This window comes from Thalassophryne amazonica, chromosome 10 (assembly GCF_902500255.1).
Source record: "Thalassophryne amazonica chromosome 10, fThaAma1.1, whole genome shotgun sequence".
Classification (NCBI taxonomy): domain Eukaryota; kingdom Metazoa; phylum Chordata; class Actinopteri; order Batrachoidiformes; family Batrachoididae; genus Thalassophryne; species Thalassophryne amazonica.
This window is the reverse complement of record NC_047112.1, coordinates 34532768-34556697: the sequence shown is the minus strand read 5'-3', so window position 1 is coordinate 34556697 and position 23930 is coordinate 34532768. Positions and strand designations below refer to the sequence as shown.

The 23930-nt window shown below is 39.6% G+C and overlaps 1 protein-coding gene across 5 annotated transcripts in view; it reads right to left on the bottom strand.

Annotated features, from left to right (window-relative positions):
• Nucleotides 1–21098, bottom strand: part of ap3d1 (adaptor related protein complex 3 subunit delta 1) — a 96347-nt gene extending 75249 nt beyond the window's left edge. For 3 of the 5 annotated variants that reach the window (XM_034179760.1, XM_034179761.1, XM_034179764.1), the window contains exons 1-3: nt 20801–21098; nt 4079–4174; nt 2915–2995 (exon numbers count right to left, since the gene is read on the bottom strand). In XM_034179760.1, coding sequence (XP_034035651.1) covers nt 2915–2995; nt 4079–4174; nt 20801–20896 — 273 coding nt within the window. In that variant the 5' untranslated portion in view covers nt 20897–21098. The remainder of the gene's footprint in view (nt 1–2914; nt 2996–4078; nt 4175–20800) is intronic. The other 2 variants (XM_034179763.1, XM_034179765.1) reach the window with 1 other exon arrangement.
• Between the last annotated feature and the right edge of the window lie 2832 nt (nt 21099–23930).

Here is a 23930-nt window from a genome sequence, read left to right as displayed (position 1 = left end):
TTGTCTTACAGACATAAAGACATAGATGACCTCTAATTTCCTGCTTTTAAACTCAGATAAAACTGAAGTTATTGTACTTGGCCCCACAAATCTTAGAAACATGGTGTCTAACCAGATCCTTACTCTGGATGGCATTACCCTGACCTCTAGTAATACTGTGAGAAATCTTGGAGTCATTTTTGATCAGGATATGTCATTCAATGTGCATATTAAACAAATATGTAGGACTGCTTTTTTGCATTTACGCAATATCTCTAAAATTAGAAAGGTCTTGTCTCAGAGTGATGCTGAAAAACTAATTCATGCATTTATTTCCTCTAGGCTGGACTATTGTAATTCATTATTATCAGGTTGTCCTAAAAGTTCCCTGAAAAGCCTTCAGTTAATACAAAATGCTGCAGCTAGAGTACTAACGGGGACTAGAAGGAGAGAGCATATCTCACCCATATTGGCCTCTCTTCATTGGCTTCCTGTTAATTCTAGAATAGAATTTAAAATTCTTCTTCTTACTTATAAGGTTTTGAATAATCAGGTCCCATCTTATCTTAGGGACCTCACAGTACCATATCACCCCAATAGAGCGCTTCGCTCTCAGACTGCAGGCTTACTTGTAGTTCCTAGGGTTTGTAAGAGTAGAATGGGAGGCAGAGCCTTCAGCTTTCAGGCTCCTCTCCTCTGGAACCAGCTCCCAATTCAGATCAGGGAGACAGACACCCTCTCTACTTTTAAGATTAGGCTTAAAACTTTCCTTTTTGCTAAAGCTTATAGTTAGGGCTGGATCAGGTGACCCTGAACCATCCCTTAGTTATGCTGCTATAGACTTAGACTGCTGGGGGGTTCCCATGATGCACTGAGTGTTTCTTTCTCTTTTTGCTCTGTATGCACCACTCTGCATTTAATCATTAGTGATTGATCTCTGCTCCCCTCCACAGCATGTCTTTTTCCTGGTTCTCTCCCTCAGCCCCAACCAGTCTCAGCAGAAGACCGCCCCTCCCTGAGCCTGGTTCTGCTGGAGGTTTCTTCCTGTTAAAAGGGAGTTTTTCCTTCCCACTGTTGCCAAGTGCTTGCTCACAGGGGGTCGTTTTGACCGTTGGGGTTTTTACGTAATTATTGGATGGCCTTGCCTTACAATATAAAGTGCCTTGGGGCAACTGTTTGTTGTGATTTGGCGCTATATAAATAAAATTGATTGAATTGATTGATTGATTTCAGCATGTTGATGGCCGACCGGAACGCGACTCGCTCTCCACCGTTGTGTGGATGTCTTTAAACTGGTTGTACCGCTCCTTAATCTGTGTGATGCCCATAGCATCGTCACCGAAAGCCGTCTGAATCTTCCGAATGGTTTCCACCTGGCTGTCGCCCAGTTTCTGGCAAAATTTGATGCAGTCGCGCTGCTCCAGTCGCTCCGTCATTTCCTTGCAAAGAAAAAATGATGAGAGACTCCACCCATCCTCACACAAAGGCTGCTTACAAGCAAATGACGCAATTGACAGGCGTGAAAAAATTCACGCATGCACACGAAGGTTCAAGGTTGGCTCATGCAAGCACACGTGATTCAAATCCATCAGGTTTTTGAAAAAATGAAAAAGGTCCGATACTTTTCTAACAGACCTCGTATAGGTTGAAAATAATTTGCAAATCATTGTATTCTGTTTTTATTTACATTTTACACAACGTCTCAACTTCATTGGAATTGGGGTTGTAAAATCAACAATGATAATAATAATATTAAAACAAACCGCTCTGGTATTGGAATAGTATAGGTATCAGCAGATATCCAAATTCAGGTGCCGGGATCGGATCGGAAGTGAAAAATTGTGGATCAGTGCATCCCTGGGAGGGTGCACAACCATTCAAAACTTTATGAGTTAACAACAAAACCTAACAATCACCCTCATGTGAACAGGTAGATGGTGTAAAGGAGCCAACACCAATAACTGCTGATTTTCAAGAATATTACTTCTAAAGTTAGAAGAGGTGGTGGCCATGTGGTTAGTGCGGTTGGATTCAGTGCAGAAGGTTCTGGGTTCAAACCCCACCCCTGCCCATTTCTCCAAGGAATGTGGAGTTGTGTGGAGTTGTGTCAGGAAGGGCGTAAAACGTGAACCAAATCAACATGCAGATCCAGATTTTTTTTTTTTTTTGGGTGGAAGCTATGTGGGTTGAGAATTCTGGATCCTCAAACAAAACACAATATGATTTCTTTAGCAAGTTCAACACTTATATTATTATTATTATTATTTAAGTTTTACTTTTATTACTAAGTTTAGTGATAAAGGTTACTTAGTTAGTTATTATTATTAAGTTTATTCCTTTGTTTCCTTCCTTGTTTGATTTTAGACTTTTAATTCGGTCTTATTTTCACTGTTGATATTGTTATCTTTGTGTACCTTGTCCTTTGTGTGCTCCTGCTGCAACATTAATTTCCCTTTACGGGACAATAAAGAAATTCTGATTCTGACTGTGCTAGTTGAAGTTAATGTACAATATTGACGGTGCGAGAGTGGAGGTGGCACTCGTCGGTCTAAACATAAAATTTGGTGTCTTTGGGGGTCTATAGCTCCATGCACACTTATGAGACTTCAATTAAATCTTTACAAACACACATGTGAATAGATTTTTTTTTTTTTTTTTTTTTTTTTATTAACAGGTGACACACATGTAACAACATTGTGTTTTAGCCCAAATTGTTCTACTGGCAAACATTTCCATCACCAAATGTTGAAGTTGATCTCAGCATATACTCCATGTTGTGGGGGGAGGGGGGCTCTTTATGGGAGGCCAGAAAACAAAACACTGTAATAAGCAATTCTGGATGATACAAATGCACAAAACACCAAAAACATACAGCATATTTTGTCAATTACTGAATTCCCTGAGACGTGCACTTGTCACTGTACTCCACTCATACCTTGTATGTGAATTTGGATGAGCTCATGACTTCAACGATGTTGAACGCGGCCCAGCTCACATCGTAACCCAGCATCTGAAGCTGTTAACACATAGAGAGCATAGAGAGAGAAGGGTTAACCAAGAAGCAAGAGGAATGGAAATGTCACTGTTGAGCACTGAATGACTAAGACCCTGTTCAGACTGGAGTTTGCAATCCTGAATCGGGCTGAGTTTTTTCTGAATCTGAATGGTGCAAATCAGGTTTAAGGTGGACTGCTTCTCAGAGGTGGTTTGAGCCAGATTTGCCACAGACTGAATGCAAACATGGCTAGAATCCAGCTAGGGGATCATAACGTCAAACCCACTCCCAATGTCTGTGGGGTCACAGTGTCTTCTCCAGCAAAGCCTCAGTAAAGCAAACAACCTTCTTTCTGTTTTCCACCTCATCACCGCACAGAAATGCAGAAAAAAATAAACATCAAAAACACTCAGAGGTTGCTGCAGTAACCAAATGCAGGTTGATGGTGTGAGGCTCCATCACTTTTCAATGACAATGACAATAATTTCATTGAAAGATACAGTTTTAGTGTTAGCCGGAAAACCCTGCTTCTGAGTGAAGCTTAAAAAGTAAACTTTTTAGTAAGGCTACAAATTAATTACTTTATGAAATATCAAACAAATTCACATTTACCTGTTTAAAGTCAGGCGACTCTCTGGCCATAATTTGTCTCACAGACACACACACAGACACACTCAATCAGCTCGAGCCAGATTGAGTTTGGACGCGAGTGTAGGATGAGCCAGACTTGAAAAACAGGTCTGAATGCTATCTGGCTAGAAAGCAACTCAAACTGAATCTGGCTCAAGCTGGAATGCAAACTCCAGTGTTAACGGGAGCTGCATACGTTGAGCAGGGAACTTTAAAGAGAGCAAATACGCAAACCCAAACACAGACAAACTAAGTAGAAAAGGGTTTTGTTAAAACAGACTTTGCATTGTTATGTGGAAGTCTATTTTATTGCATTGTTCACTGGTCATTATTTGGTGGGACCAAGACATTAGGCTCTAAAGCTGGCAGTTGTGTGTCGATGCTGACTGGCTTACATATTTTACAAACACATTTGGCAGCGCCAAGTGATAGAAAGGAGGGAGAGAATCAGTAAAGGGTATGGAGAGATCTTACGTAGGTGAGCTTGCACACAGCATTGGCTTTGACAGCGATGTTGTCCTGCTTGAGCTCCTGTTTGATCTCATCAATGCAAGTGGAGATGTACTTCGCCTGAGGATAGACAAGAGGACAAACATCAGACACCAGATCAGATTATTAAAATGATTCATGGACTGGCTCATGGACTCTTAATTTATTAGTAATTGGAGCGGGCTGTGGCCTCAACTTTACCTAAATTCTGGGTCTTTTAGTGAAGCTTAGGGCTAGTGGCCGGCGATCACCTTAGTATTTCTTCTGTTTTTCTAGTTTAATGCTGGCAAATTATACAGTATTTTGTTGTCTTTCTGATGCCTGATTCTGTTTTTTCTCTTTGTTTAAGGTGCAGCTCCATCCAGAGATGGGAGTTGTATTCGTGTTGGCGATCCTCCTGTCCTGTGCGCCAATACCATTTCTTGTATATTCGTCTGTGAATTGTTCTGTAATTTATGTTTGTAGCATGGCCCAAGCAGAGGGTCACCCCTTTGAGTCTGGTCTGCTTGAGGTTTCTTCTTCAGAGGGAGTTTTTCCTTACCACTGTTGCTCTGGGGATTGGTAAGGTTAGACCTTACCTGTGTGAAGCGCTTTGAGGCAATTCTGTTGTGATTTGGCGCTATATAAATGAATATAAATTGAAATTAAATTGAACTGAAATAAAAGCGATCAGAGGACTGATGCATACCCTGCGTGCTCTACACTGTGATATATAAATGTACAATATACATTTATAATTGCGTTTTTGACCATGTATGACTCCATCATATAACTTTGATGTGACATTATGAAGTTGTTCATATCAAATCAATCACAAATATTTTGCTGATCAATATATGCTTTAGATAATCCATCTATTTTGACTGGTTGCTGGGATATACAGAAAGGCGTTTTTTGGACCATGTTTTTCTTGACCTTAGACCAAACTATTCCAAAAATCTAATCACCTCTAGATATCTATCAAAGTAATATTCTCAACAAGTTTGAAGGAAATACATCCAGTTGTTTTTTTTTTTTTTTTTTTGAGTTGCCTTACCCACAGATACACACATTGAAAACAATACCCTCCTACTGTCACTTCACCAACATGTAGGATAAAAATTACACTATAATCATTTCAGAATCAGACATCAGGTTGTCATGGCGAGTATAAAATTTATGTTAACATGGAGGTCAGATGAACAGGAATGACAGAAGGTGGGACTCCAATATGAATCACAGAACATGACTCATAACTGCTGGTACAACTGTACAATGACTGAAAGGCAGCAAACAGATCTTAAAGTCAGATATTCAATGTAGGGGAGGTTAAAAAAGAAAAAAAAAAGTAATATCCCCTCTTCAAAGAAAGAAAGGAAGTGGGCAGAACTTGAGCGACAGATACCATAGGTCTGATGAAAAGGTGACAAAACTTTAAAAACTGACCAGGCTCATTCAAGCACTAGATAATATTTCAAGAAATACCAAGAAAAAAGTAACTTTTATTATAATTTTTTTGATTGTGCGTGGGTTTCGCTGTGATAACCTTCATGATGATTCATGTGTGGACACTGGACAAAAAAGAATGTTATGTCTCTTGTAGTTTGTTTCTCTGTAAGAAACCTTGTATTTATTAAAATTAAATAAATTACAAATATGGCATTTCTAAACCTTGATCTATTGTCATTGTGAGGAGTTTGTGTAAGTATAACAGTTGTTCAAGTCTGAAAAAAAAAAAAAACTGCAGTTGTTGCACACAGGAAGATTTTTTTTTTCTTGCATGCAAACAGAGAGAGACGTGAGAGGCAAGAGCCAACTGTTTCATGTTATTGCAGAAGGAACAGGCCCACCACAGGTCACTAATGAAACTTAAACAGGTGTTCAAAAGTCCACATTTTTGATTCAGGTTTAACCTGTGCCAACCATGTTAATTACTGTGGCTGTGCATAGCGAACACACACACAGATGCACACGTGGTCAGCTTTATATTAGATTTTAATACATTCAGACTTTTTGAGCACTTTTTTTTAAATGAGTACTATAAATGTTTATAGTTTATCATCATGATCTCAGTTTTTAAGTGGTTTTAAAAAAAAATTCAAAGCCTTAATCTTGAAACAAAACAGATAATAGGGCTGCACAATTGTGGATAGGATGAAAACACAGTTTCATTACTTAAGCAATCGACATGAAACTTGGTATGGTGACTGGGGCACCAAGGGGGAGGTCTTTGGGGCCCTTAGGTAGAAAGTGTTAAGTACACACACACACACGCACGCACACACACAGAGTCAGCCTTACATGTTATATCACGACCCGCTCACTGGAGCCCTTATTTTTGCAGTTCACGTGGTACTCAGGTCAGGTAGCAAGCATCACACTTTACTTACTACGCAGTAGCAGCTGGCTACTTTGCACTTTAATTACAATCCGTATGGGCCAGCACGTGCCGCGTGCGAGTTAAGGTGTTTTTTTCCAATTAAAATGTACCTGCTGTGTACGGCATGCCAGAGCATTGCAGTGCTATGACATGCTATCACCTATTTATCATCATTCACTTGAGTCTCATGAATGTCACAAATTGCTCTATGAAAATTAATGACGACAACATACACACAATGCAACTTACTACACCTTAACTAAAGTGACATGAAATACACAATGACATGGCTAAAATTCATTACCTGTGCGTAGAACTGCTAACTCAGCTAGTGACAGTATGAAGTACATCATCAAAATAAACATTTAGCGCACACACACACACACACACACACACACACAAAAACCCAGCTCACAAGATCAATGTGGATGTTGACACTGGTTTTCTATAGAGACCCGGAAAAGCCGAAATGACCCCCTTTTCTGGGCATTACCCCACTTGCACTGATTCACGATAAACCCATTTATGTATGAAGGGGTGGAATTTTATGAATTAAAATGTCTTAAAGTAAGAAGTTAAAAAAATTCACCCTATGTACAGTTGTCACACAGAAGAAAACTATCTATAGAGACCAAAACCATTTTTTTTTTTGTACCAGTAGACCATGGACTGTGTAATCAATATTCCTTTGGATTTTTGACACCATGACCTACGTCTGTGGTGGGTCTGAAAATGTGGGCAAATGAAAACCAAACAACATACTTTTTTCCCACAAACGTGAATTTTGAGCATTAGTGAGAACCACTGGCCCAAAATTTCAACATACTTCAAGTATATGTTATTTAATATATCTCAAAATCAAAATAACACAAAGCCTGCAACTGACTTAACTTACTTTCATCATTATTTATGGATTTTATTATTAAACAAGAATGTGGTAATCAGTTATTCCATTTCTCCATCGCCATCTTCATCAGAATCTTCTTCACAGTCATCATTATCTAAAGAACTGCACCCAGTGATGTTATGACAATCATATCTGGCACATTTGCACAGATTTGTGCATGTAACACTGTTTTGCAGACAGGTACAAATGTCTGCATCTCTGCATTATTTTTTATTTTAATTTATTTATTTACAATTACCAATGCAGTACACAAGTTCCATTACACAATCTTGCAATTGCATAAAATCACAATTACCACAAAGTCAATTAGCTATGAGATGCAGTATTCCAATTATGCAATTGCTGCGCAGTACAAAAATAAATAAATAATTGGCCAGAGGTTCCCCATGCAGCAAAGCATCTAAAGTCTAAAGCCATGATGTATGGTATTCCAATCAAGGCTAAAGTTTGATAAGAGCTTTTGTCTGCATCTCACTTCCTCTCACTGAATTTACTTTTGATTTCAGCTGCTCTGTACCACATAGTCTGAGAGACCACCATGCTTCTTTAGTTAGCTCTGATGCCAAGAAATACAATGGGTTTGAACTACTCTCATAAACAAAATGAGATCACATTAAAGTTTGAATAGAGATCTCAATTTTAATATAAATAATCATTCAACCCTATAATGTACCAGATCAAATTGGGGCAAGGCCACTTATCCACTGCAGGAGTATTGAACAGGCTTTAAAAATACCTGCGTAATTTATATAGAAGTGCCAGAAATAAAAGGCCATGCCTAATGGCTGCACAACAAAGACAGTGAACATAAATCACCACCAAATGTTTACATAGTAACACAAATTACAAAGTTGTTAAACACAGGATTAAACACAAAGTTATTTCATAGCTCAGCCTATTTATGTCAAATAGAGGACAGTCATCTGAACAAGAGATCATTATTTCATCAAGAATTTTAACAAACTGGATAACGCCTGAATTACGTTAGTGAAAAGGCAGCTACTCAGATGACCCCAAGTATAAGAAACAAAAAGGTCTGGAATAGGAAGAAAAGGGACATTTTATTCAAGTGAGGACAAGCTTATTCCTGACTTTTCATTGATAATGAGTCAGCCACAGTTGAGAGAAGCAAGGCTATCAAATATATATGGTGAAAGAGCGAGCGAGTGTGTGTGTTGGTCATGTGTGTGTGGTCATAAGACAGCACAGGAGGAGGAGGAGGAGGACGTGGCAGCATTACGCTCTGCTGCTGGAGAAACCATAATGCTGGAGGAATCCAACATCAACAGCTATTTTGTTCTTTTCCACTCAGTCAGGCACTTCAGTGACAAATTCAGAATGCACTGACATAACAGAATTTAATGGCACAGGGGCAACACACATCATCCTTCTGTCAGAAACCAGAGATGGGATGTTCCAATTCCACCTCAAAAGTTGGTATTAGATCCGTTCAAAGCATTTTTTTTTTTTTTTTGACTGATCACCATCAGCTTTATTAAACACGAGTCTCAACTTGTGGTCCATTTCAGAAGTGACACATTGATATGTGCCTTTGAGCCAAGTGCCATGGCCTGAATCTCAGGGTTTTCCAACTAGTAGGTACTGATATGCACCAAAGCTAGCACTTATGGGGCATGGGCGTGTCCACTTAGGTCAGTCCAGGGCCATCTCCCCAAAGAAATTTTGTAAAAATTAAATTGAAATGTTGCAATGTAACGCAATGAGACATGTAACTTTGAACATTTTTTGTGACTGTCCACAATCAAATTTTTGTATCAGTATTTTTCAATTCATTTCACTCGATTCAGTGGGCTAAGACAAAATCAATCTTGGTTTCAAAGTCAGCATAGTTCAAACTGCATTAGTTTATTCTTAAATAATACAAATCATAAGTCAATATAATATATTAAACAATATCTTTTTCATTGTAGAAGAATCTGGAAAATAGAAATATTTTTACCCGAGGCCAACATATGTCTATCGGGTATTATGAACACCTGCCGTCCATCCATCCGTCCGTCCGTCTATTTTATTAGTGCCACAGTCTTCAAATTCACAGGGAACATTCTTGGGACACAGACCTTGGACAAGTTCGAAGATGGCTATCCTTGACTTATTGTGAGAGGTATTTTAAGAGGTTAAAAAGTCGCATTCTGTACCTAATTTTATGGCATGATCTTGCAGACATTAGCGTGGCGACATCACTTACTGGTGCCGCTAACTCTGCTTCATTTTTGGTTAGAAATAACACCTTTCTCATATATTATGTAAAAGCTAGCGAGAAATCGATGCTTCTAAAAGTGAAAGCACTGTTTATGTAACCTGATAACACCTCTGGAAGGATTTACAAAACAATTCGTGGATGTTAACATGCGTGACTGATTGATAGAGGGCTTTATTTAACATGTATAAATTGTAAGGCAATAGGATCTTAATGAATTAAACAACTGAAAATTATAAAGAACACAATGCTCATACAGTCGAGGGTATTTTAGCATTGCGTTATATTTATTATGTGCCAAAATATTTTTAAAATGGCTTGAAAAGAGGACATTTAAGGGGGTTGGGGGGGTGTTCCCACCTCTTACTCCTGTGGGTCTGCCCCTGCACATTCTGTGTGAGCTGTAGAACAGACTAGAAGAGAAAGGGGGTTCACCGACTCGGCAATGAAACAGCGAGACAGACGCGCACTGTTGATGATCTAAAAGAGACGTATATTTAAAAGGGAACCAGTGTGTTCATGTATTTTTAAAAAATACATGCCACTGTGTTTGATCCCCTGGCTGCTCACTCCACCTCATAGATGAAGCAAAAGGAAAGGTGCACTTTTTTTAGTGAATCAAGTTTAAGTGACTAATCAAAAAATGCCTTTATTGGGCTGATTCTTTTCGGATACGATCAGAGTTTTCATCTATTCATCAACAGGGCACACAGTGGATTTATTAATGCGGCTTTTGAGGAAATCAATACGGAAAAGCTGCACTCCATAGGCCCACACAAGGCTGTTTTCACGACGTGCACATGCTGCCCCTCTACTTGATTTTACTGCAAATGCATTGAAATAAGTGCAGTTATCTCTTTAAAAACAAGTCGCCATGACACACAATAAATGTTAAAATAATAATAATAATATCACACTTATGTAAACTTTGGAAATAATCCATGGTTCACCTAAGTGTCGATCCGTGGTGGGCGGTCTGTACCATGATCTGTTACACCACTACTGCAGCTGTTTTTTGAACCAGCAGGGTCTACCATTATTGTCGCAATCTCTGACGGCCGATGCTTACGGAACTCCATGCACTCTTTACTCAAAATGTTGCGTGAATACACGCCAATTACTGTCAACATTCTGTTACCTTCTGGCTGTCTGGTGGTTTCAAACCATTCAATATCATGTCACTTTTTACAATTTGCTTCACACTCTAAGTTTTTTTACTGTCAGTACATTTTTATCTAGTCTTGCCTTCTACTGCCTTTTCCTGGTTTTCATTGACAACCTCTTGGCACATTACCACCACTAACGGTACAGGAGTGTGTACTACCATTTTCTTTTCAACTTATTGCATTTAATTAGCATCACTGGCACCTATACGTCATAAATAAAACAGTCATAATCTTCCCTTTGTCATGGAATTGACATTAAAGAGCAATGAAAAAATAAATTCCATTTGTTCACAATCTTTTTTTAAGCTAAGCAGTAGCTTGAATTGCAGACAAGTTTTTTTTCTTAATGCACTGCAAAGCTGTTCAATTGTTAAGAATAAACACTGGATGACTTTGATGTAACTTGCAATGTGCCCTGTTCAACTGTATGATCTACAAAAATACAAGTATCAGCTCAGGACTCTGTATTGGCAGATACTCAGTATTTAATGATTCACATTCTTACTGGTAGTTTGAGGTTACACCACTTTACAAAGACTGTACATCATTTTTCCAATTTCCTTCCTTTTTGGAAACAAAAGGGAGAAACTGAATGAAAAAACTGTGCAAGGACTCAGCCCATGTGAATAACAAATGCAATACAGTCAAGACTGTAGGCCGGTCAGGAAAAAGTCCACACGCTCACAGAGGAGTCAACACACAGTGTATTAATATTTTAGCAGCACGTCCACTGTTGGCTGGGTAACCACCAGCTTATCTAGGCCGGCTAGCCAGGTTGGGTTACCGTGAGAATACCTTGGGCATTATGCTGAATTAAAAGATCAGGCATGAATGATCTGCAAAACAGCTATCCTTAAAGATCACCATTTACACTGCAAACATGAACACATAAACAGCTTTGATATACTATTAAAAAAAAAATGAAAAAAAAAGTGCACAGACACCCTGGTAGCTAGCCCACTTCTAGGGCCCAGCATTAAAAGTCCTTGACATTTTGCTGAAATGGCGATGCAGGAGTCGAAATGCATTTTTTAAACCTACTTGTACTGGTGCTAGTAACAAAAAAAATTACTTGCACCAAAAAAAGTTACTTGCACAACCAAAAGTCAGTCTTATATCAGCCTTAAAACTCCTCCTCTGATGTGTCAGACTCTTCCTCTCTGGGCCCGTAAAGCCCCTTTCACACCGGGGCTGCTCCCAGTTGCGTCGTGTCGTCATGACGATGCTGCATGGAAGCAACTCAGTGCCGAGACAAGCAGCTCGACGCCACAACAGCGCGAGGGGCGCAAAGGACGAAGCAAATCTGATGCCAAAAATTAAACCTGTTTAATTTAAAAAATTAAACCTGTTTAATTTTTGTTTGCGTCCTGTGCTCGACGCTGTGCCGTCGAGCACAGCCGTTTGCGTCCTGTGCTTTGCGTCCTGTGCTCACTTTTTTTATTCCTCTTTCTCTAATTCAGCAGATGCATTTCAGCTGGAGGTTGAACATGCACGCCTCGCAGTCAGTTTTTTTATTATTTTATTTGTTACAGTGTTTGTGAAGCGTTGTGTGTTGCCCAAAAACACAATAATTAAAAAGTGAAACACTCAGTGCGAGTCTGAGCAAAACACAGAAGAAAGAGTGGACCTTTGCCAAGAGGATCGTCTTTCAGAGACTGTCTGTGTGGCCGGGGGCGGAGCTGTGACTCGGTCTGAGGTGAGTGCTGAGACTCTCACACCGGACAGAGAGCGACAGCAGCCAGACGCCAGGCGAATAGCCACTTCCCCTGTAGAGCGGACTGTTGTTTTTAAAAAACAAACACACTGCTTTGCTTTAAATATGCAGTTAAGTCTATTTCAGATGATCAGCGTGGACAGTCTTTCTCTGTCCACGCAAGGCTTTATTATTTATTTGTTTATTTATTTGGATCCCCATTAGCATCTGCAGTATAACTGCATCAGCTACTCTTCCTGGGGTCCATAGGCTTTATTGTACTCTGTCGCGTTAGAAAGCTGTAGCCTTTTGGTGCTACACTGATTAGCCTTTACACGGCATATGCGCATGCTCTAGTCTTCTGGTTTTTTCTGGGGACATTGCAGCACCACATGGCATATGTACTACAACATAAAACGTCTAAAAATAGAACCACCTGCCTGCAACAGAATGCGGAAAAGACAAAAAGCTGTTTTTAGGTAGGGCAGTCACAATTATTACAATATTTGCCAATCGCGATTATTTTTCATATTCGCTAATATTTTTCATAATCGCAATTACCGTGAATTATTTATATTATCAAAAAAGTTGCATAAAACGACTCGGAATCTGACGTCATCATGCAGCAGCAGCCGCACGCTGTCTCACTCACTCTTTCCTCTCGTCTTGGTCGGATGGTTAGCGAGGCTCGGATAACATGGAGCGTGAGGAGGTTCTGGTTCCAAAGCCACGTATCGCTGTGGATGCATTTCGGTTTTGTAGGGCTGGCTTGACTAGTCACGACTACGTTGACGATTGAAATTAACAACTAATTTAGTAGTCGACGAGTCGTTTATTTTATTTAAGTCTTTGATTTTTCTCTCAATTCATAGTTTTAGGCAGCGAGTCATCCTGCCGTCATTTGGACATTCAAATTTTGCATAAGACAGCCGATTAAAACAGCAGCCGTCTTGTTCAAAACCTTTTAAAATGCGCAGTTTACCGAAGGAGCTGTGTGTGTGTGTGTGTGTGTGTGTGTGTGTGTGTGTGTGTGTGAGTTGACTCCACGCGCGCCCACCAACTCGCTGCAGACTGAGGGAGCAAGATTCCTGAACGGAGGCACGAGACGTTACGTTCTGCTGTGAAGCATCACATGAAACAGCGAGCGCGGAGCAGAGAGAGAAGATTTTAACCCGAGTGAACATATATATAAAATACCAAACCATGGCGCTGCCTTTACTCTCTGTACCGGTGTGGTTCTGACGGCACCGTCCTGTTCACACCATGTGCGCGTTGTATACTGAATTTATGAGATCATGAGATGAAATAAACGGTCAAATATCCTTAAAAAAATCCTTAAAAAATGAGAATATATAAATGAACTGAGCAAAAATTACAGAAAAGCTGTGCAGTAATGCTCAGAGGCACAGATCACAAAAAGCTGAACTTTAACAGCTGTTATTTTCCAAAGGTATGTATTTGTTCAATCTTGAGCTTAATGTAGTGTTCAAGCACAAAACGTGACTGATGAGGGAAAAAAAATGATGACTTCATCACCCTAAAATGAACTGGAGTCAGAATAAAAATACAAGCTGCTGATTTCTGTTATTTTTCGAAGTTATTAAGCTGTAGCTATATGTTTTAATTATTTCAAAGTGAGTTGCCGCTTATTGTATTCTGATTTATTTATACAAAAAAAAAAAAAAAAAAAAAAAAAAAGATATGGGGAGTCTAATCAGCCTGCATTGTTCTGTTAAGTTTATATCAGTTTTCCTGCACATGTCCAGGTTTGTTCCTTCTTTATAAGAGTTTGGTGTTTGCGTTTGCTCCACAAAGTTTTAAAACACAATAAAATGTTCACACTTTTCCTTATAGCAGTTCTGTAATTTCAGAAATGCAACAGAAACAACCACAAATCAGAAAAAGTTGGGACTATATGTAAAATGAAGATGAAAATAAAAATGTTGCACTATTCCCGGTTTCTCCACTCAGAGAAGCCAAATGTTCTTCCAGAGTTGTGTAATCATATCGCGATAGTACAATATAAAGAAGGGAAAAAAGAAAAAAAATAGACAATATAATCATCAATTGCAATTATTTGCCTGACAATTAATCATCTCCAGAAATTCCTAATCGTGACAGCCCTATTTGTAGGCAGTCACTCTGCATTTTCCCCCAGAAAAGCCACTATATGGACACATGGCTTTAGTATTTTGAACAATCTGGTAATTTGCTACAAGCTTCAACACACTGCTTCGAACCAGTGTTCTAGTTTCCAACAGTGAAAACCTCGATACCTCAGTTTTTAATGTCCTATCACACTCAGTTTTGGGAGTGTAAAATCTTCCAAGTCTGCCCACTTCCCATATGAACGATCACTGTGACATCATTACTTTAAGCTTTTCCTCACACCTCTGTTCATGTCAGGCTCCAGAGATAAACTACAATTAGCAGTCATGCTCATTTCAAGTCACCATGAATAAATGCCATAACCAAACAGCAACTAACACAACAGCTGAAAAAATGAATGTCTGTTCCTATGAACCACTACCAGAGATGACCTGCTTACCAGCCAGTGCACACCGGAAAAACAGAATGCAGCAATAACAGTGATCAATCATATACTGCACAGAACAGCTTCATTAACCAGCATGCTAGTGAGGCAGTATATTCCAAACACTCATATATGTGCATCTATCCATCTGTAAAAATGTTTTTTTTTTTTGTTTTTTTTTTTTTTTAAATGGATAGAGAGATTTTCATCACACTTGGTTGGAATATTACTTGGGCAGATATCGAGATGATTTACTTCTGGAGAGGATCAGACAAAGGTCAAAGTCCAGGCTGACAAAATTGTGTGAAAAACATTTCCTGCTGTAGCTCCGCAACCAATGGGACTACAGAGATGATATAAAGTTTATACTGAACATATACTGATTGGTATAGGCGAGGGCAGAAATACAGGAACTTGACTACAACCGGGTCTTTTGTAACCAACCTAAAGGGCCGGTGAGAAAACACAGGATTTCTCTGTTGTTTACATACATGCTAAAACATCGAGAACAAGCCGATGAATATTCACTACTCTAACACGGTAATCAACACGGACGCCAGTGAATGCGATGCTTGTTTTCACCGGCACACTGTTTGTGGTCACGTGACCACTGGGCTATGGCGTAGCGCCGCCACAGCAATAAGTGTTGTTATGATGAATTCACAATGAAGTCTTACAGTGGAAGATCTAACTGACTGCAACCATTCTCTTTGAGGTGACCACCATGTTCCCATCTCATAAATTAGCACAGTTTTGGAGTGAAAGAATAATAAACATATTAAGCTGCATTATGATTCAACAAAAAGTTAGAAGATCCTATTACAATACATCACCACAGGTTTTTGTAATCAAAACACTGTGCACACTCACAAGCTTGCACATACTACCCAGACTGGAATGTTGTATGCGGAGCACTTCTTCCTCAAACAGTGTTCCCCACAAAATCCACACAAACATATGCTTCAAGGCAACTGAAAAATCTGCATCAACGCAAAATAAAAGCGAGAAATAGTTTAACGTCTGTTCTCAGAAAACACAACTCCGACCATTATTTGTTGTTCTTTACAGCCTGTGTCCATTAACCTGCACATTGCCGTCACTTCCTTCCAAGGAGCTCTGCAAAATATTACGCATATGCTATTTACTGCAATCAATCCGCACATTCATAAAGCTATGGCAACATTAGCAACAAAAGACAGCAACAAGTATTTGCCTTTGCCGCTTGACGGGCAACCCGAGAGGTTATCAAAAAAAAAAAAAAAAAAAAAAAAAAAAAAAAAACAGCATTTTTAGATGTATAAGTATTTATTTCTTACTAACATTTAGAAAACAGATTTATACAGAAACAGCTGTTTTGGAGTGTTTTCCACCATCTTCGATTATTCTGTTCAAGTGAACAACCAGCTGAAGTTACGCTGCCCATTTGCTCGGACTGGCAGTCGCTGTGTCACTTCACTCAACATTTGCATAAAATAGACTTCAGATCTATTTTGGCTCCGCCGAGATGACAGCAGAGCAACCTTGTTCTCCTGCTGCTGCTAAACAGCCACTCTGATTGAAAATGAATTGCAAGTCATCACTTTTTCTGTCGCTTGTAACGAATGTGACCGTCAATAAAAACATCTCACCCACGCGCTTAAAGTGCAGGTGACACGATATGTAAATTTTTTTTTTTTTTTTTTTGAGTATTCAAGACAAAAATTAAACAACAGCTTGGAATTTATCCTTTCCTGGTTCGCAGTTACTGAAGATAAATATTCGGATTTTGAGCTGCACGCCACTAAAAACCAGGAACTTCCTGGCGAGTCCTAAAACTGGAGAAGAAGGAGGAAGTGATATCAGCGCCGGATCCATTATCTTAATAATCCCATTAATTTATGGATTTTTAGAGGCTACTGACAGCCCCATATGCACTGAGTGGTTTGGGTCAGAGCTGCATGGTGTTTTCAGTGTCAGAATGGTTAATTCTCACCGGCAGAATCCTTTTGATCGCCAGGTGGAACACATATTGGCAAGCGTGCACGCACGGTGTCTGCAGCTTCTCCACTCGACACGGAGGCAAAACTGAGTATTTACACATTATTTTATTGTTTTGTGGATCATGGGATGATTTTGTCACAGGCAGACTGAGACGTTATGAGCAGATGAGGGACTGGGAGTCTTAACTTGCAGTGCACAGCGGCCCGCTGGGGAACAAGAGGATCCATTCACAGCAGAGACTCATTCCATCAGTCCCAGACGCAATTAACAGATTATACCTGTAGTCAGTGGTGGGCACAGTTCAGCTAATCAGATAACAGATAATTATAGAAGCTAATATTTTTGCTAGCAGATTAGCTTTTCAGATAAGTTTTAAGTTTTAAAACCGTCATCGGACCAATTATCTGCCAATAAACTGAGTTCCAATAACATTTTTTTTTTTTGCTGGTAAACAGAACAAAGTTTAATGGTCAAAAACGTTTGTAAACCCTAAAACCAAACAATAATCCATCTGTTGCGTTTGTGGCAGACTGGCTGCCTGTCGCTTGCTGATGATGTCATCATTAAGTGCAAGATGTGATTGACCGGTCGATACAGGGAGCACTGTAGGTAATGTAGCTCAGGTTCACTTTGGACGTTACACTGTTACAGTCCTCTCGACACAAACAAAACAGACTAATTTTAACATTATTTTATTTCTTTGTGGCTGACGGGATAATTTAATTGCCAAGACTCGGTGGGGGAGAGGAGCTCTCACGGTGCAGCTGTGTAGGGACTTTTCTTCACAGTTTACACACTGTTTTGGATTTTAAAAAACGACGCTTTATTTCTTCAGATGAATCCCACTGAAACTAACAGGTAAGAATTTATATTCACTAACATGTCTTTTACTCTACCAATCAATGCATTAATGGATGCATTTCGGTTGTTTAAGCCACAGGGTTCAAAGCATGTGAAAAAAGCAACAACTTTTTAGTTCATGTATATAATACCGAGAAACTGTGACTTCTAATACTGTGTTTTACTTTTGAAAGATGACAGTGTTTAGGGTTTTATAATAACGTGTTGCACTACTAATGTACAGTACACAAACTCAGGCCCGGATCCAGACCGGTTTGGACCTATGCAGTTGCATCGGTCAAATTTTTTATTTTTTTTTTACACATTGTTCGTCATCGGTAAAAAAAAAAAAAAAAACTTGAATAATCCCGAGTAGTGCCAAACGTGTCCCCGCGGTGAACACAGCTTTGGTTTTCATGTCAACCTATAGTCCATAAATTATACGGATTTTTCCGAGTTACAGAGTCATACGGATGTACAAATAAAGTCGGATATTCAGGGTTTGGTCTGCAGCGGGTCTGTAATCAACCGTTTCTGCAGCGTGACTCCACTTTGAAGCTGTGAACCATTTAAGCAATGCTTCGATTCAATGGCTCGTAGCTCTTTGATTCGCTGCTCTTCAGAAGCGGTAAGTCCGCTTCTTAACCCCTCTCAAAGCCATTAAAATATCATGAGTCACTTTTGTGTGGATTAAAGTCACTAACTGGGACTCTTATCTTGTTGCAGTCAAGAAACGAGAATCATCCTCCGTTCCGTTGGCACAGCTCCAAATGCTGTGCGGCCGAGACAGAGTCCGGTCGGAATAACTTCAAAACGAATTGCCGCTTTAAATAAAATGACATGTTACAAACGATGTAATACAGACAAGAAACTACAATCGACTAAAACATTTCTGAATCCCAAAATGAAACGTGCTGTATTTCTTTACAAATTACATCCTGAAGTGCAGCACAGCAGCTGTAAGAATCAGCTCAGATATATGGAAAGACATTTATGCCAATAATGTCTGAAAGGAAATGCTTTTGACAAAAACTACAGATTTAGTTTATTCCTATTTATGTCCAGAGATCAAGGATCCACCATGTAGAGATTATTATGTCCAAAGTTTAAGGATCTGGTGACCAATTTCATATTTATTTACTTTAAGATTCAATAAAATGTTCAATTTCAATTTAATCAGCTTATAAAGTGCCAAATCACAACAAAATCTAAATATACTAAAACAAATACATCACAATTGTACACATATCACACAAATACATCACAACTGTACAAATATCATAACTGTGATATGTGTACAACTGATGTATTTGTTTTAGTATATTTAGTCATGGACATGATGAATATTGTTACCTGTTGGACTGTTTCTAATTTTGATTGGTATCAATAGAAAATGTCTTCTGTGAACTGTCTATCTCAGTATATTATTATTAAGAATATATGCAGTCACACTTGATTGATTTTATCAATTGAAAAAAATCATATATAGATTCAGGTATAATTGAAAGATTTTGGCAATAAATTTAATCCTGTTTACAGTCAATTTTTGTTATAGTTTTTTTAGGACATCATATTTATACAAATAAGAAGTGTTCACTATGGTCCATGAAGTATAATAAATATATTAAAAGAAGTGTGACAGTGTATGTTGCACACGAATAAAAGAATTAAGATTATTGAATAACAAGACGCGTACGATTTTTATTTTATCATTGGGCAAAAATGCATCTGTCAGATTTTCACTCTGGATCCAGCCCTAACTGTATTCAAGAAGGAAACAATATAAAAAAAAAAGAAAGAAAGAAAAAAAAAGAAGATATTTTCAGTCCCTCCTGACATTTTTCAGATTTGAAATGTATGTACCCGTTTCTCGGGGGGGGGGAATCATAAATAAAAAAATCCAAACTTCCTCATCACCTTTTCTGATATCACAGATGATAAAACTATTTTTAAAATCAGTTGATTATGACCAAAGAGCTGGCAAAAAAGTTTATCATCTCCACCTGCATACCAAAATCACCTTCATTATTATTTTTTATAATCACCATTCTGTGTTCTGAACTCTGCCAATATCGTCACTGTTGTCAGACTGAAGGTTTTCGTCCAAGGTTTAGTCTCTCTCATTGTGGTCTAAATAAGACTCCAAACCATAAGGCTGTGTCCCACAGCTTCAGACTGGACTTAAAAAAGAAGCTCCACACTAGAAAAAAAAAAAATCGTCTGAAAACACCTCGACCTCCACCGTGTTTACAATTGATTTGGGCTTGAATCAGCAGGTGTCGTTCTGGTGATGATGATACGGCTGCGGCTGAGGGCTGAAATAGAGCGCAGGCTTCAGACAGCTGTAGTTTGTCCTTCACCTGCACACTTATCGACTTTTATTGTTCAGGATTTTTTTAAATATCAACATTCATCATTTTTGGCGATGATGTGTGCACATTTTTTGGTGTCACCTACACTTTAAACTTTCCAGTCTGACATATTAAAAACATGAGCGATCAGTCGTGGATATATCCCAGTGTGCAGAGCGCACAGAGTTTGCATCACCACTCTTAAGTCATTTCAGCTTTTTACTGCTTCAAAACAGTGACTGTCAAACGCTATCGCTTCATTTTTAAGCAAATCAAAAACTTGAAGCATTTTGTAATGCAACTGGTTCAAAGCCTCGTTTCTGCTGTCAATGTGCAGACTTTCGTGGGGGGGGGGTGCACCCCCAAAAATCCACCCCCGACTACGCCTATAGAGATTATTGGGAAATTGCTCCTGGAGGGGGCTGTTTCCTCAAACTGAGCTGTCATGAACTCTTCGTGAGGCTACAAACTTCACACCCCCACGCCAGCACAGAATCAGAGCGATGGGTTTGTGCGGTTTCACAGCAGCTAACGGTGGTATGACTAAGCTCAGGCTAACATAACGTTCATTTACCTAGCCTTAGCTTGCTAGTCAACACGGTTTTCCCTAAAGGCGAGAGATGTTCCAGGTGACATTTGCTCGTCGGGCCGCATTACCTCATCCTCCTTGTGATTCCTAATGCCACGTACTAAATCCTGGAGGTTTTTATCGAACATCCGATCGATGCTCCCTTTGACAATCTTCAAAGCCATGGCTGTCTCACACTTGTACCGCTTCTTTCCCGCGGGCCTTGCAGAGGTCTGGAGGGCGGTGACCGACCACCGACTCTGTGTCTCATCCACCCGGTTAAAGTCAGGCTGGGCCGCTGGTCGTCAGTCTCCTCCGGGCGGGTGAAGTGGCGGAGGCCAGTCGGAGCGTCCTACCAGTGATCGCTGGAGGAAATGGCTGACACAAAATGGCGCCCGCAGTCAGCTGACCCGAGTGTCGCGCGACGTTCTCACATGGGAACGAGTTAAAGGTCTACACTTAACTCTTCTCGCTGCTACAACTGTTTAGTGGCGCTGAAATTTTAACAGAAAAATTATGAAAGCATGAGACCAGTGTTGCTCAACGTCCCGCCCTTTCCTTATTTGCAGATGACATTTATGTGGAGCAATACACAGTGCACTTTCTTCAATCTAAACATAGGCGAAGGAAGGGGGGGGGCTAACGCCCCCCCCCACACACACACACACACACACACACACTTTGTATTTGGAGTGTGCACCAAAAATATAAATGAGTAGATGAATCCATCCCAGACAGGTTGAATGTGAGGGTTTGTTTTTCCTGTTTATCTTGTGTTGAATTTACATAAGGAAGTAGCTATAGAGGGTTTTCATATGACGTATCGGTCACGTCATTTTGTGTCCCGTGCCCATTCTGGATTACCACGCGGTGGCTGCTGTGATATGCTACGTGCATTTGGCCAACAATTGCAGAAGCTTCAACGTCAGTGTGAAGAAGCCTCACGGCACCGTGGCGCTGAGAGAGATCCGCCGCTACCAGAAATCCACTGCTCCCAGAATTTTTATTTTATTCGGCAATAAAATTATGTAAGAATACATAAAAATACTGCCGAGGATAACACAAAAACACTTCCAATACGGATGCTTATTTACACTGTGGTCCTCGACCACCAAGCTGCTGATCCACAAGCTGCCCTTCTAGCGCCTAGTGAGAGAAATTGCTCAGAACTTCCAAGATGACCTCCGATTTCAGAGCTCCGCTGTGATGCTCTGCAGGAGGCTGGCAAGGCTGACCTGGTCGGCAGCTTCCTAGTTCACAATATCGCAGTGTGACACTGTCGGCCAGTTCGTTACATCACCACTAAATTCACTATCTGGTATAAGATACGGATCCACTGAACCAACTGCTACACATCTATCACGATAAATAGCTTTATCTCGAGGATTTAAAGCATCGTAATAACCGCACATTCTCTCCATTTTTCTATCACGCGCCAGCCTCCTTGTAATCCAGAATGGAGACGGCACCTGTCCTGCAGCAAATCAGTCACGTGATTGAAAACCCTCTATAGCACAGATATTATCTAACATAGCCGTATTAATAATTCCAAAATCCATTTGTATGTAGCACAGCATTGTTATTGTTAGGGGTTACGGTTATGATTATGGTTACAATTTGTGGTTGTGGATAATTAGCTTCAGAATCTACATATCAATAGCAAATTCTTGAGGGGTACATGTCACTTCCAGCGGAGTGGCAAATCTGAAGGCGAGAATTCGTACTTCTGCGACTGGTCGCTCAATGAAAACACACTCTGGATGTATACTGTTCGCTAGGTTATGAAAGAGCCAGATATAGTCAAGTTCCCTGCCCGCCCCCGCCTATATAAGTATATAGCCTCATGATCACATGACCTTTATTGACCAATGAAAGAGACACTACGTACCAGTAAAATTTCACTATATGAATACGGCTATGTACGGATAGCCATTGTATTACATAATCCCTTGTATGTTCAAAAGTACACCAACAAGGGTCATACTATCATTACCCCCCCCCCCCCCCCACTCAGGGTCACCACAGCAGATGCAGTACGTATCCCCATTAGGAATTGGCCCATTTCCACCAGCAGCCCTTACTGATACAGTTCCAGTTCTACTTTGAGAAACTTGCTCATGGGTCCTGGCAGTCCCATGAGGTCTCCCAGCCAAGTACCAATCAAGACCAACTGCTTCACATCCAATAGCTGAGGAGATCAGGTGTGCTCATATGCTAACATTATGTAACACACCGAATTAAAAGAACATATGAGAACAAACTATTGCAACACTCATGACGAGGAATGGGTTAAGTTTTTATTGATATAACGCATCATTTTTCTGCTTATGTCATTTTTTTTTCAATTGCCTTATTAATTTCCTGAAAAATTAATGTCTACAGATGTTTTCATGCCAAGTTTGACATCAAGATCTTACATCTCAAATTATTACATGAGCATGTAACACAGAACTGTCATCTCTGCATTGACGGAAGGAATGGATAACATCTAAAGCATACAATGCAGATGGATTGATCAGTTTGGGAGAAATTGTCAACTGGAACCGGTTCTCAATTCCCATCCCTCATCATGACATTTCAACAAGTGAGCAATTACAAGCTTCAACTCAGGCAAAATGATTTGAACACATGGTCACCTTGAATTTTTCTTTGCCCAGAAACTCATACAGAAATTCTACCTGCATTAAAGCTGTAGGGCCCTTCCTTCACAAAACTGAGAAGATTTAGTTTCTACTGAAATCCAAGCATTATAATGTAGGTTTATTTTTGTAACATGTTGCAAAATTACAACTCATTTTAATGAAGAGGACATATTTATCTGGGGAGAAATTCCATAGTGTATACTGTCATTTCCTTCATCGCTATCATGCAGACTAACTGCAGGAGGAAGCGCATGTGTGAGATGTTGAGATTACCTGTGATCCCATTTTACATCAACGGCCATAATAGGTAATAATTCGTGTAAATAATTTCCAAATCTACCAAATGTTGGTCATAGCATCTGATCCCTTGAATTTCTCCCTTCAGGGGTTGAAATTCTAAATTGTTTATAGACAGCATGAATTTTGATCATATTGGCAATATCATATTATGAATCCCTTCTATAAATGCTAAGGAATGAAATTATAGTGATGCCAAAGAAAATTCTTTTCATGATTAAATCTTAAAAACCCAGTGATACTATACATTTAATTGTAAATTTCCACCAGGTTGCGATAC